Source organism: Musa acuminata, chromosome BXJ1-4 (genome assembly GCF_036884655.1).
Source record: "Musa acuminata AAA Group cultivar baxijiao chromosome BXJ1-4, Cavendish_Baxijiao_AAA, whole genome shotgun sequence".
NCBI classification, from domain to species: Eukaryota; Viridiplantae; Streptophyta; class Magnoliopsida; order Zingiberales; family Musaceae; genus Musa; species Musa acuminata.
The window spans coordinates 41,276,394-41,290,009 of record NC_088330.1 but is presented as its reverse complement, the minus strand read 5'-3'; the positions used below and the strand labels follow the sequence as shown (position 1 = coordinate 41,290,009).

At 36.7% G+C, this 13,616-nt stretch overlaps 2 protein-coding genes across 3 annotated transcripts; one reads left to right on the top strand and one right to left on the bottom strand.

Annotated features, from left to right (window-relative positions):
• Window positions 1-1,049: 1,049 nt before the first annotated feature.
• LOC135581003 (DNA-directed RNA polymerases II, IV and V subunit 6A-like) lies at window positions 1,050-3,889 on the bottom strand. Its single transcript, XM_065178914.1, has 6 exons — window positions 3,763-3,889; window positions 2,250-2,283; window positions 1,991-2,160; window positions 1,855-1,906; window positions 1,458-1,525; window positions 1,050-1,357 (listed from the first exon to the last, which is right to left on the bottom strand). The coding sequence occupies exons 1-6, from the start codon at window positions 3,795-3,797 to the stop codon at window positions 1,288-1,290; spliced, it is 429 nt and encodes a 142-aa protein (XP_065034986.1). The 5' UTR covers window positions 3,798-3,889; the 3' UTR covers window positions 1,050-1,287.
• A 177-nt stretch (window positions 3,890-4,066) lies between these two features.
• Window positions 4,067-13,139, top strand: LOC103982597 (uncharacterized). 2 transcript variants are annotated; one of them, XM_009399568.3, is made up of 12 exons: window positions 4,067-4,238; window positions 4,320-4,588; window positions 4,687-4,760; window positions 4,908-5,002; window positions 5,750-5,847; window positions 6,323-6,406; window positions 8,734-8,814; window positions 8,920-9,024; window positions 9,116-9,211; window positions 9,852-9,931; window positions 11,179-11,267; window positions 12,583-13,139. In XM_009399568.3, exons 1-12 carry the CDS (start codon window positions 4,103-4,105, stop codon window positions 12,909-12,911), a joined length of 1,536 nt encoding a protein of 511 aa, XP_009397843.1. In that variant the 5' UTR covers window positions 4,067-4,102; the 3' UTR covers window positions 12,912-13,139. The 2 variants fall into 2 exon arrangements, with proteins under 2 accessions (XP_009397843.1, XP_065034964.1); XM_065178892.1 differs by having other exon boundaries at window positions 4,105-4,238; window positions 4,324-4,588.
• Window positions 13,140-13,616: the final 477 nt, after the last annotated feature.

The window sequence follows — 13,616 nt, the reverse complement described above, 5'->3', positions numbered from 1 at the left end:
CAGAGATTGCGAAGAAGCTGCAAGAATTTAATTCCTCGTATCTCACATATTTGAAGTTATTTTCTGAGAAAAGTAAGATTCTTCTTACAGAACACACTTATATTTCTAGATCATTCTAGTCAATTCTTGCAAAGGACTATGAGAAAGATGTGTTTGATAGGTATGAACTACAAATCTGATTAATAAAAATGAAGGAACAATCAATTATAAATAGCTGCCAACACTGTAATAAAAAGAAATGGAAGCTGTGGCGTACCTGCAAGCGTGGATCCACGTCAGTGATGCTCATCATCTGGCCCAGTGCATCGTCAGCACAAAACTCAGGTCTCGGAAGCAATAATGCATCTCTGCACGCACTTGTCAGACTCGAGAGAAAACGCAATCCGATTAGCTGATGGAAGGAGGCATGGATTAGATTAATCAGTCGTGACTCATGGTCCGCCGGTCAGGGAAGTTTCCTGATACCGGCGGCCAGACATGGCAGACTCGAGACTTCATGGTTGCAGATTTTTCTTGCGGGGAAACCAAAACGGCAGCTCTTTCTGATTCAAGATTTTGACATGGTTTTGGACGATCGATCGGCGCTGGTGATGTACGACAGTGGCTTCAGTATGTGGTTGGTGGTGGTGGGAAAGGGACGGCTCTCTCTCTCTCAACACCATCCTTTTCTTGATGGGTTCACGACTTGTTCACGCATGTGTCCCCCCCACCCCAATCATGGACCTACGCAGGTTTATATCGTGGCTTCAGGAAGGCTGCTGCAGTGAGCGACAGCTTTACAGATCGTGTTATTGGCCTTGTGATGAAGAGAAAAATGAGGAAGGATGCCACGTTTAGCAGCAGCATATAAACAAGAAGATTCTCTGTTTCATTAGGCTAAGGGACAAGCAACAAGTGGATCATACTGCGAGGACATAACTCGAATGATCGAGAACACTCGCTAGCATCTCTGTCCTGTAGTGTGAGTTTATAACAGAGTAGATTTCTTGAATGAAGTAATGATATCACGTTTGGCAATAAGGGTTACTTTATTACCCAGTGTGGCTGTATTAAACAAAATAAACGAGAATGTATTGGGAGATTGTTTGAAGCAAGACAAACATCTACAGTAAAACCAACAATTTGAAAGCAGTTGCATAAACTGTCACACTTCCGAACATTACAATTGAAGCAAGTAGTTCAGATGATACGTTTCCAAGCAAAACTGTCTAATTCAGTTTAGGCATGTAGCCAAAAGAGGTTCAATTCGTGTAGAATCCTCGAAAACAACTGCGGATGATTGTCATGTTAGTCCCCACCAACTTGCCTCTTCCATGAATCCTCCACTATTAATTCGTCGACTCCCCAGTCCTCGTAGCTGTAGCAATGTTTCAGAGCAATTGCGATCAGCATTGTTAATAAGGCCAGATCCAAGTATGGTTCAGAGATAACACAAAGAACTGAGGAAAGCACAGCACCTTCCATCTGGCAAATACCGTCGAATGGTAAATGGTATCTTGCGCTCGCGAAGTTCTTTCATTGCAATCTAAATTTGCATGAGAAGTGAGATTATAGTAGCAATCTAGATGCAACAATTAAAATCCCAAAGTCGCACAGCAAAATTTGTTTGGACGTCAAGGATAATGGGACTGACATCATAAAAAAGATGCAAATCATACATCATTATGAAACAGGAATACATCAACTATCATTTTTTATTAAAAGGGGGATAAGCCACTTCATTCTATATTAACAACAAACACAACATTTTAGAGCACTTCTTTTTGAAGTTTCTTCAAGCCCAATCTTGACTAGCAAAATTTGGTGATATCTAAAAGTAAACAAAGAAATCAGAATTTTGAAGTTTGAACATACCTCCAGAGGATCAGTCTCACCCTCTAGCTCAACCATCACAGGAGCATTCATGCTGTTCGATCAAAGTTAGCCATTAACGAATAAGCTAGTATAAATTCACACATACTTTGCACAGATAAACCTTAAAAGTACAAACCTAATTTGCAGAGCTCGTGTACCAAGAATTCTAGCACGTTCATATTTTGTCATGTATTTTGATGTTTTTCTAGGCCGTTCAACTTTTTCTTGTTCCTTGTCTTCAGCCTCTGGCCCCACAACATCGTCTGGAGCATCTTCATTGTTTTCCTGATCCTCCTCAACTCCTTCCTTCACAGTTGCAATTTGTATTATATTATCACCAGTGACCAAATTGAGTGATATGTTAATTGATCTAGAAAAGCAAACTTAATGTCTACCTCAATTTCGGGTTCTGGTGGTTCATCTTCATAACTGCAATAACACTCTGAAATCAAATAGTGCTATTTCACAATCAACCAACATCTAGTAGTGTATGCTAATGCCTTGTTATTCAGCACATAATAAGGGAGATCTAATATAATGCTATAATAAAAGCATAATCCAACACTGGAACACAGTAACTGAGCCCACTATATTGGCTCCCCAAGCACAAGATCCGTAACAGAATGTTAATACAAAACATACACATAAAATGTAGCTGCATGATGGTGGTTAAGAGAAGAAATAAAATATGTGATGCCTTATATGGATCATAATATTTCATCAATCTTAATACCAACTCTAAGGGTGTATTTAGGTTCAACAGAAGCGGATATTATAAAGGAAACTGTCTCAACGAGATCAACTTTAAGGATGTTTACTCACCAGAACACAGAGAAATCTCATCTCAGACTGATATACAGTCAAAGTTTTATAGCTAAAATTTCATAACTTCATACCTCGGAGCGAATTTAACCTAAAAATAATATGAACAAGTCAAAAGTCCCAACTACAAACATAAAACTTCAACTCGTCATGCCTTGACGTCCAATAAAGATCATACAAGTGTCCTATCAAATATACAATGCAATAACATAGATAAAATGTAGGTACTACAAATCTCCTTATATTTTTAAAAGTAGCAGCCACATGTCTATGGTCATGACACAGACATGGAAGACAATTTGAAGCGTCCATGGTCACAGACCAATTTTTGTTATTTGTCCCAATATGTGTTTGGTTTCTTGCTTCTTGTAATTGATGCAAAATCTCTTTTAATGTCACAAGAATCATGTTTGGCTGTTTATAATAAATGAAATTCTCAATTGCTGAATAAATCTATTACAATTCTAGTGCTATTTCATCAAAACTACTTTGAAAAATTCATTGTCGTAAAGACCTTGGATTGTGCAAGTTTTCGGTTTTAGCACCATCAATAAACCTTATTTAACTATTCTATGTTTCTTAGTATCTTAAACTTCAATCACATGTTAAAAGTCAACCATATCTTGAACTTCAATACTAAATTTCTTAGTATCTCCGCCTTGTACTCTCCATCTTTCCTCAATAATTATCCCAAGCATAGAGTGTTCTACGAAAGATCATTCAGCCCACTGTTCTTGTAGAGAAAGCAGCTCTCCTCCGAGACTTAGGATAACACTACAAACCCTCAGAAGGGTAAAAACATCATATCAATTGCTACCCCTAAATATTAGTATATCTACTAGAACCGCAGAACTCCAACACATTCCAAGCCAAAGAAGAGTACAACCTCGTGAGCAATCAAAGTAAAATCAACCACCACCACGCAGAGCAGATCAATTGATTTAAAAACGAGGGTTTTATCTCATCAAATATAACAACACACGGGAAGACGTCTCCAGAACCCGTATATAATCGAAAGAAGATATCAAGCAAAAGAATAAAGGAAAACAATGAGGCAAACGCAGAGAGAGAAAGATGGAGTCAAACCCCATGTCGACATCGTCATAGTCGTCGTCCGCCATTCCGGAAGTGGAGAAGCCCCTCTCTTCTCTCTATCTCTCGCGAGCAGAAGCCCTAGAAATTTCGTACGACGGCCAGCAACAAAACGTCACGGAAGGTGCGGTAAAGGTCGGTAGATAACGGATCAAATTTAAAGATATCGGATGGAAATGTCCGACCCACTTACTCTGGCAGGAGGTCGGATTCGGAGGGATAAATATCCGACCCGCCTTTACCCCATGGCCGAAAGACCCGAAACCCTCTTATAATACCTTAAAACCCTACCTCTGTCATTCCAAGAAACACGCAGCGGTCACCAGTGATCGAGATGGCTGCGTCTCTGCTCCCCGAGGCCGCGCAGAAGGTCTTCACCCCCGAAACCCTCCGCTCCGCCGCCAAGCAATCCGAGGGTATCCACCTCGTCCCCCTCTCCCTCCGCCGCGCCATCAAGAAGTTCCTCCGAGGTCTCCCATCTTCCCCATAATCGATTCGTTGATGCTCTTCTTCTTGTTAGTCATTGATGTGGTACTAATTCTTCGGAGCAGACAGGGATAATTCCCATATGAACCGGAAGGTGTTGCTCCTTTCGGAGTCCTTCAACAGGATCAAGGATGCCAACCTCCAGCTTGCCGCGTCCGCCTACCGCGACCTCGTGGACGACCCTTTTAGGCCCGTCGAGCACCTGGCCGGCCGGTGGAAGATACAGTCCGCCTATGGAGACATCGGCCTCAAGTATAGGGAAGACGAGACCGTGGCATATGTGGCCTCCCGCATGCCTGCCGTGTACTCCGCGTGCCACCGGGTCCTCCGTGAGGTCCAAACATGCCACCTTTATTATAGAATCATGTGATTTCTCGGTGAATTGCCCCATTTTGTGTCTTTCATCTTTTAACAGTTGGTTTGTGCTTGTAGGTCCGCCGGAGGCTGCCGGACTTCTCTCCTTCGAAAGTATTGGATTTTGGTGCCGGACCTGGTTCAGCGCTTTGGTGAGAACTCCTTGTTTTGATTTTATTTCTAAGAATTGAATTCGTTTGTCCTGTAAAATGGAAGTGTTACTGGTTCTTTTAAGGAAATGGAGGGCGTGTTATTTTTTGTTATCCTCTGCATTTAATTAAAACTTCCGAAGTTCTCAGGGCAATGCGGGAGGTCTGGCCTCGTTCTTTGGAAAGAATAAATTTGGTAGAACCATCCAAATCGATGCAAAGAGCTGCTCAAAGCCTTTTACAAGGTAAGTTGATTTGATGGTGCATGCATTTCTGTGTTGACACCTTAACAATATTATGTCCTTAAATTCTTGGAAGAGCTGATGGATCTCTATAATAAGGACAAGAAAGGAAAAGTTTTAGGAAGACTGTATGAGGATTGGAAAAGAAAAGGAAGTAGAAGATAATTCTAATACAACTGAATCACACGTAAATACAAAACAAAGGACCGGGCAAGATGATCAGTGATATGAACATCATAATAATTGTTAGGATGATAAGATTTAGATTCTGAAAAATCAGGTACAGTACATCATCATCACCAGATAAATTCCAGATTAGATAATGACAAGTCGATGCCACTCTTGATCACCTTCTCCATATAGAATCGTACTTCGGTTAAATTTTAGTTCTTTCACTTAATGGTTGTGCAGAATCTCCAATTTCATAGGGATTTTGCATATTTTGCTATGCTTGCATGTCATCCCCTAATGTTTCGGAGTGCAACACTTTTTAGCATTTGTGGTTATGATATATATTATCATTTACTTGATAATAACCTCATATGGTGCATGCATTTGATTTACTTGTATAAGGCCTCTTTTCTATGGGACTCTACTACACACCCTGATAACAAAATAAATTCTGTTAAGATCATCCTTCTCATTGTATTTGACATGTAATGTACAATAGCAATTTATGCATTACACTACTTGTCAACTTATCTGGCATCCAAGTTCTAACTACATGACTTGTTATTACTCTTGTGACAGATTTGAAAGGATTGCCCATAATTCACAGCTATGATAGCATTCAAGCATTGAACCGTAACCTGGACAAACATGATAGAAAGCATGATCTCGTAATTTCTGTAAGATTTCTAAACTGCTACAAAATCCTCTATAGGCAACTGTCTTGTCCTAGTGTTTGTGAACGGCATTGCTAAGGTTAATGGACTTCATATTGCACAAGGAAGAATAATCAGGAAACAGTTGCATTCCTGACTAATTCTTTTAATCAAGATGAGTGATATCTTTATTTTTTTTCAATTAATGCTTCGCACCTATCTTAGAGTGTTTTAATGAGGAAAGGGCATGGCATGGTAATTAGAATTTTCTTCTTTCCAGTGTTGTTGCATCTTTAACATTTTAACTGGATTCTTCTTTGGTTGACCATTAATTGTTTTTTGGTTTTATGAAAAGGGAGGAATCTCTGTGTTCCTTTGATGAATCTTTCTTTACTTGAGATTGTATACCATTTGATATGGTGTAAAAGGTTTTGAAGTTATAACTTTTTTCTGCATTGACTAATTTTTTTTACCTTTTATTTATGGAAACCGAATGAAGTCTTATGCTCTTGGGGAGATACCATCACTTAGTGATCGGATCACAATTGTGCGTCAACTATGGGACCTTACACGAGATGTTTTGGTATGTGCTACAATCACTATTAGTGTTTGTAATCCATCTATCCATGCTTTGTCAGTTATATTTTGTTACTCATACATGATTGTCTATTCTGTATATATTTGTTTGTTGACTTGCAATTGGTAACCTTTATTCTCTAAAAGCTCCTTGTTGTCTTTTAGTACCTCTAGTTTGAATCTACTATTTATCTGAGTGAACGTATGTTTTCAAATGTTCATTTCATCAATCAGTTCAAAGCAGCTTCTTATTTACAACATACGTCTCATCTTCGGCCATTGTGATTGGAAGTAGGGATATTTGATATCTGCAAAAGCATGACATTTTCTTTGATAAATTCGACACTTGCAGTTCCTATTGATATATATGTTATGTACTGTTTCTGTTAAACCTTGTGGAGGATGGGATCTAAAGAAGTAACAACATAAACCTGAGATAGTTTGAATCTTCTTTGTCTTCCTATCTTTATTATGATATTGGAAGAGGTAGATGCAATTCTGCATGTTTTTAGAACATTACTTTACGGCACTACATCCAAAGCCATATTGATCACACATCATGGCCTCTCTATGTTATAGGGCCATTTGACATTTTGTAGAAATGCAGTAGATTTTGTAAGTTAGAATGCAAATTCTAATTCATAACAATTCTAATTACATTTTCTAATTCATGATAACTCTTATTATGTTTGTTGTCCTAGTAGTCCTTGACTTCAAGATGATGAAAGTGTTTTAAACTAAGATTTGATTCATTAGCTCTACACTTGTAAGTCTTCATTCAAGAACCTTTTATCTCTAAATGAGCATGTAAACAAGATAACACATGTAGCAACTACTGGAATGAAGCAAAATTTACTTAATTATATATTGATTCTTATAAACAGACATTATCTTTGTCATGGAAATTCATTTCCTCTTATGTTGGTCTTGATGTTCATTTTTTGGAATATCCATATGTCCTAAATAAGAAAAGCCCATATGTACTAAATAAGAAAGGGACAGGAAAAGAGCGGAGCAACCTCACATGTCAATTCAGACTCAACCTGAGAACACGCTGAACTTGGGCTGGGTACAAAGATAAATGTCTACTTGTTCAATCAGTCACACTAAGGATACCAGTCTATCAAATCCAGATTATTGTTCAGTAGATATAAGTTAAAATATTGCTAGAATTATTTTATAAACTATATTCATTATATTGGTTTTTTCGATCCATTGTATTAGTTCTTTCAATCCTATTATCATTGCCTTGCTGTTGGAATCAGGCAGGCAATTTAGTACTACCAACATTTGTCAAAATTTTATATTGCCGTAAGCAATCATGACTGAATCTGATTTAACATATTGCTATGTTAGTTTTGAAGTTTAGAAAATGTAGTCTTTTATGACAAGAAATATGATCAAAATGGATTACAGGAAGAGAGATTAACTGGACTTGCTCAAGTTCTGGCCTTCCACCGTGATCTCTGTTCTCTAGTTCTATGCTTGTCATGCCTTACATGTGGTATGGATCTAGGAATTGAGATTCTTGTTCCAATAACTAGATAATATATTGCATCATCATAGAATAGCATTGACTGGGGCATTAAAGAGTCATATACAAAAAAACTAAAATACTCAAAAACAAAGTAAAATTTATCTCTTAATAAGATTCTATCTAAGAAAAGCCTACATATTTGAGAGTTTGACTCCTAACAATTTAATGGTTTTCGAACCAAATTTATACACACAACATTGCTAATGAGATACAACTAAAAAATTCTCCATAAAATTAGCTGACTGTTAGATTTCTAGATGCCTTAAGTATTGATATGGAATTGTTTACTGTTTATTAATTTAAAAATGCTAGTAATTCTTATATGATTGAGTAAAACAAATTAATAGATGCGAGTTCCTTTTGACAATTAAATTTTTGGGAGATTTGGCAGATCTGTTTGTCATTTATAAGAGCCAAGAGGAATTTTAGGCAAATAGTAAAAAAGCTCGCAGGAACTCTTTTATGCATTATCAGACTAGGCTAGATAGTTGGGAACTTCAACAAATCATATGAGTATGTATTAAAATCTGCACAGTTACTATGCAATTTCGTTATGTATGGTTGTGCCTTCTGAACCATCAGGCACTTGATAGCACAACCATTGGGCATTTGATATTTCCTTGCTTTTGTCATTTTTCTTCAGCTGGAGTTGCTGGGTCAACAATAGCCATGATGTTTTATCCACTTCTCTAAAATTTGTGCTGAAGTTTAGCTTGTTTGACATTTGGGTTCTTGAGTTGATTTTTTTATACAATCAATCTTATCTGAGAAGGGTGGTGTTTGCCTGTTTGGGATAGGTTTTGTTGGAGCCTGGAACTCCACATGGATCAAAAATTATAACACAAATGCGTTCCTATATTTTATGGATGGCAAAGAGGGTAAGCTGACTGTCCCAGTTGTTTAGGTTTGTATTTCTCTTATTGATACTTTGGTTCATCAATATTTTGATGCTTTGTTCATATCTTGATTTGTTTGCTTCAAAGAAATGCCGCAAGAATGGTGAATCATCTAATGTGGCTTCTAGTGATGAGAAAAGCATTGTTCAACCTAAGGGCTTACTAAAAAATGGTGCATTTGTGGTTGCCCCTGTGAGTTCCGTGGTGACATTTTCCATATTATGATATTATGAATTAAAGAAATCATTTGATTGTTCTCCCTTTATTTCTCTGATCTTTTTAGTGTCCCCATGATGGACGCTGTCCTTTGGAGAATACTAGTAAATATTGTCACTTTGTTCAAAGACTTGAGAGAACATCATCACAACGTGCATATAAGGTATTTCCAATTTTTTATGGTTTGTTTCTTTGGCTACAAGATGGTATTCTGTTTGTGAACCTGATGCCTAGATACAATGGTGTTGTTAAGACTACTGCATCAGATTTATGTCAGTATCTGGCGTAGCTTATTTTGGTTAATTGAGCTCCGTTTTGAATCTTTTGACGGAGCTTGGACTCAGAAATAATACGATGACTGTGTCAATGTTTCTAAGAGATCAATTGAGTGGTCACATACTCGTCTAGTTTGTACTGCAAAAGGCTCACCTAACAATTCTCAGTGGGTTTAAGAAGGAATAATATCTGAAACACAAAATATTTGGAAGTTTAAATAATGAATTTCAATATGCTGTGAAGCTATATAATTTTGAAGGATTTTTCTGTTGAATGAGTTGAGATGAAATATTCTAGTTGTTGCAAATATTTGGTCTGGAGATGTCATGATTCCTTCAGACTCTTTGAACTAATTATGAGGATAAATATAACAATGTTGGGTAAAGTATCACTTCATATTGGCAATCATCTTTCAATAGGATACTTCTTCCGAGCTATCAAATGTGGTGATTTGGATTTTCAATTTCTTAATGATCATCTGTCTTCTGCTTGCTAATTATTTATCTGCATTATATATGTATTTACAGCGGTCTAAAGGTGAGCCATTACGTGGTTTTGAGGATGAGAAATTCTGTTTTGTTGCACTGAGACGTGGCAAACGACCACAGTAAGAACATATGGCTAAACTATTTTTTCTGAATTTGAATGAGTTTTTGGTCTTCAGTCTTATCTTTATCAAATTCTTGATTGATTTTACTTCTGTTCTGTGTATGCTTACCATGCTTATGCTAGATGGCTTCATATTTTTATAACTGTTTTGTTGCTTGTTGAACTCTAGGCAAGTACTACAAGTCTGTGACTTTAAATGATTAGAGCAAAGTATGTGTAATCTACTTATTTGGAGGGTGATAGGCTTTGTTCATGCTTGCTTAGGCTGTTTTAAGTTTTTTTCTTTTCACAAGTTTCGTTTTAGTCGTTATTCTGCAAAGCAATAAAGCCTAACTTTCTTCATAATTGCTGAATCACTACTCGGATATATGCTTTTTTACCTATTATGGTACTTTTTGTTGTGTTGGCTTGATTATACTGTTGAGATGATCGATGTATTGGTTTGTTAGGTAATTCATGCTTGAATATGAGCTTAGTTCACTTGTTTACATACTGTATTAATTCTTTGTTTTTGTGCATGGTTGTTTGTTCTGGTAGGAGAAATCTTGACGGGCAATGCTACTGTATTACTTTGGTTATACTGGAGCGAATGTTCGAATGAATTAATGATGTCAGCTTATGATGCCTAATTTGTTTGAAAGAGAGAACTGAAATGGAATTGCATTTTCTGTTTAATTGATATTGTGCATCTTTTTGTTTTATGGTCTTTTAGCATCTTTAGGTGTGTAGATGATGATCCATGAACATGAGCTCTGTGGCTTTACCTTGAATGGATTTTACTGTATAAGTTTTTTCCTATCTCATGTTTAAATAGATGACATGAATACTTGCATGTAAAGGTATATGTTTGTACAACTTAAACACATACTTATTTTCATATATCCGTGTTGTCTCCACATGTTCATGATCTTATTACTTCAGCTTTGGTTTTGCATTCCATCCAACCGAATTTATTTATTGATGAGTCACAACATGGTCATGTAAATGTTTTGAAGAATGCCAGATAATTTATTTTTAACAAAATCTTAATGTTTGCAATCCACTTCTTACATTCAGCATAGTATTTATGTTTTGCAACTAAACTTCATTCCTTGTGATGTATATAACTCAACTTTGTGTTATTGTGTCCTGCATTATTCTTCAACTTTTGTCAGTAAACAGAAAAGCCATGAATCATTACATCATTTTTAATATATGAAGTGATTTAAACAACTCTGGCTTTTTATCTCCTTTTGTCTTGAGTAGGGAAGCTTGGCCACTTGATGGAATGGAGTTTGAGACACTGAAAGAGCGACTTGCTAAGAGGAATCCAGAGGATCTTATCATTGACTTTGGTAGCTAATCATCTCATTAGACTCATTGCAATTATGAATTCAGTTCAACTTGTTCACAGTAATAGTTGTTGTTTTATCTTGAATTGATTGTTTCTGTTTATTAAAGTTATTACTAATAGAAAATGCTTTACAATTTTATTGAAATGCTACTTATATAATATCTTGTAACACTTCTAGGTAAAGATGGATTTGTCATTTATCTTTCAAATTATGCAGAACTCTGTTAAATTTCCTATCATATGATACCACACTTTGATCATGCTAGCAGTTTCATGATCACACATATATAGTCAATATCATGTATCAGACCATTTGCATCCATTATTACTCCTTGCCACATATATATATATATATACATATATGTATATATATATATATATATACATATATGTATATATATATATATATATACATATATGTATATATATATATATATATATATGCTGCTGGACATGGGAGCTCCTTCATGTGACAGGCCTTAAGTTTTTCTTAATATCATAAATCATCTTTTCATTGAAACTTGAACACATCTAGACAATTTTCCCTGTGCATTAGGTTGTTGGCTGCTTCAAACATATTGCATTGTAAATGTATATTGGTCTGAAGCATTCGGTAAGGGCTTCTTTGATGATTGATCTTATTAATAAGCAACACTTCAGGCAAATTATCCATGTATAACTGTTATATGGTCTCTTGTCTTTTTATCAGTATTTTGTTGTTTTTTTGTGGACTAGAGGATCCTCCCAAGATAAGTCATTGGACTCCCTCATATTGGAAATTCCTAGTAGGCTTCCTCTTTATTGATTAGAAACAGCAAACAAATTTCTGAACAATTTCCATGTCCCATCTCTTTTTGTGTGTGTGTGTGTGTGTGTGTTGTGACTGCCTGCTAATGGAGATTTTGAAGTAGATAACTGCAATATTAACAAGGACAAAATACAACAACTTCAATGAGCTAGAAAAGAACATAGTTCGCCTTGGCCAGAGGAGAACCATTTTAAATGAGTATTATATTCTTTGTTAACAGTTCTAGAGATCATGTTGAACTTTTTGTTTTTGTGCAACTGAATTATTAACTTTGGAAGTAGCTCCATGACATGATGGCATTAATACTGGCAAAGCTATAAAACCACTTGGAGATTACCTCAGGCTGCATACCAATTCAGTGATTCCTTCCTATTCTACCAAGCCACTGAACTCACTTCTTTTAATACCTTCTTTTGTCGTTTCTAGTTGCTCCAAATCATTCTTGGCAATATGCTGACGCAGAGGAGAAGATACTGATACTAATAACAAGCGCTACTGTTTTTCTCAGAGGATCAATTTGCAACAGAAGATGACGCAGAGAGCCCATTTGAAGACGCATTGGTCCCCTATGCCTCTGATATTGCGGAGACTAACATGTTCCATGAAAATGAAAATGAGGAAGAAGAACAAACCCATGCTGATCTTGGGAGTGGTTGGGGTCGGATTATCTTCACACCAATGCGGAGGGGAAGGCAAATTCAGATGGACATATGTAGATCCACCAAACGGGATGGCTCTGTAGGCGCATTCGAGCGAATGGTGGTCACGCAAGCCAAGAATCCAACACTTCATCTCCAGGCTCGCCGATCTCTTTGGGGTGATCTTTGGCCGTTTTAGATTTGATAGGGTTTGGTAGAGCCAACATATTTGTAATTTCCAGCCATTTCCTTGTACACTGATATTTATGAATAATATCTCGTTAATTTACTGCCTTTCTATCATATTATACAAAGGTCTCATCATTGCTTTCACATAAAAAGGGCAATGCCGATTGACTTGTATTTTCTAACCTTTGCCTTATTAGTTTTGGCTACACAAAATGGATTTGGACAAATTCTTCATTTTAATGTATTAGTTTCTGGAATCAAAGCCTGATGCTGATTGTTCCATTACATTGAGCAACTATGTTACTGATTTCTATAATTGGTGGACTAAGAAATGAGATGAATCTGTCAGTCTTCGTGGTAATGTAATTGTGGTGGCAATCCACTGAGCCTCAGAAGTGTCTCTTGAGGTAGAAGAAGGATGCAAACTCTTGGATTCATCGAATGATGACATCATCCACCCTCCCATACCTGATTAGGAGGTCAAGAGGATAAGTTAATTACCTGTCATGGGAGTCTCTCCCCATCTCTGATTAGTGCAAACATGGCAATAAAGCATGTTGATTCCATTCTTTGTGGCAGCTTTTCCTTTCATGTCGACTTTTCTTCAAATCTGAAGGTTTAATGAAGGAATTGATCTTAAAAGTAACAAACTAGATATACTTTTCAGCAAATTTCCGAATTCACTGTAATCTCATGCATGCAGTTTTCCTGTATC

Coding starts and splice junctions, on each gene's coding strand:
- LOC135581003 (XM_065178914.1), bottom strand. CDS start 3,797: ATGGCGGACGACGACTATGACGATGTCGACATGGG. Junction 1,907..1,990: donor ACACGAGCTCTGCAAATTAG/GTTTGTACTTTT, acceptor TTGATCGAACAG/CATGAATGCTCCTGTGATGG. Junction 1,526..1,854: donor GTGAGACTGATCCTCTGGAG/GTATGTTCAAAC, acceptor ATGCAAATTTAG/ATTGCAATGAAAGAACTTCG.
- LOC103982597 (XM_009399568.3), top strand. CDS start 4,103: ATGGCTGCGTCTCTGCTCCCCGAGGCCGCGCAGAAGGTCTTCACCCCC. Junction 5,848..6,322: donor AGCATGATCTCGTAATTTCT/GTAAGATTTCTA, acceptor AACCGAATGAAG/TCTTATGCTCTTGGGGAGAT. Junction 9,212..9,851: donor CATCACAACGTGCATATAAG/GTATTTCCAATT, acceptor ATGTATTTACAG/CGGTCTAAAGGTGAGCCATT.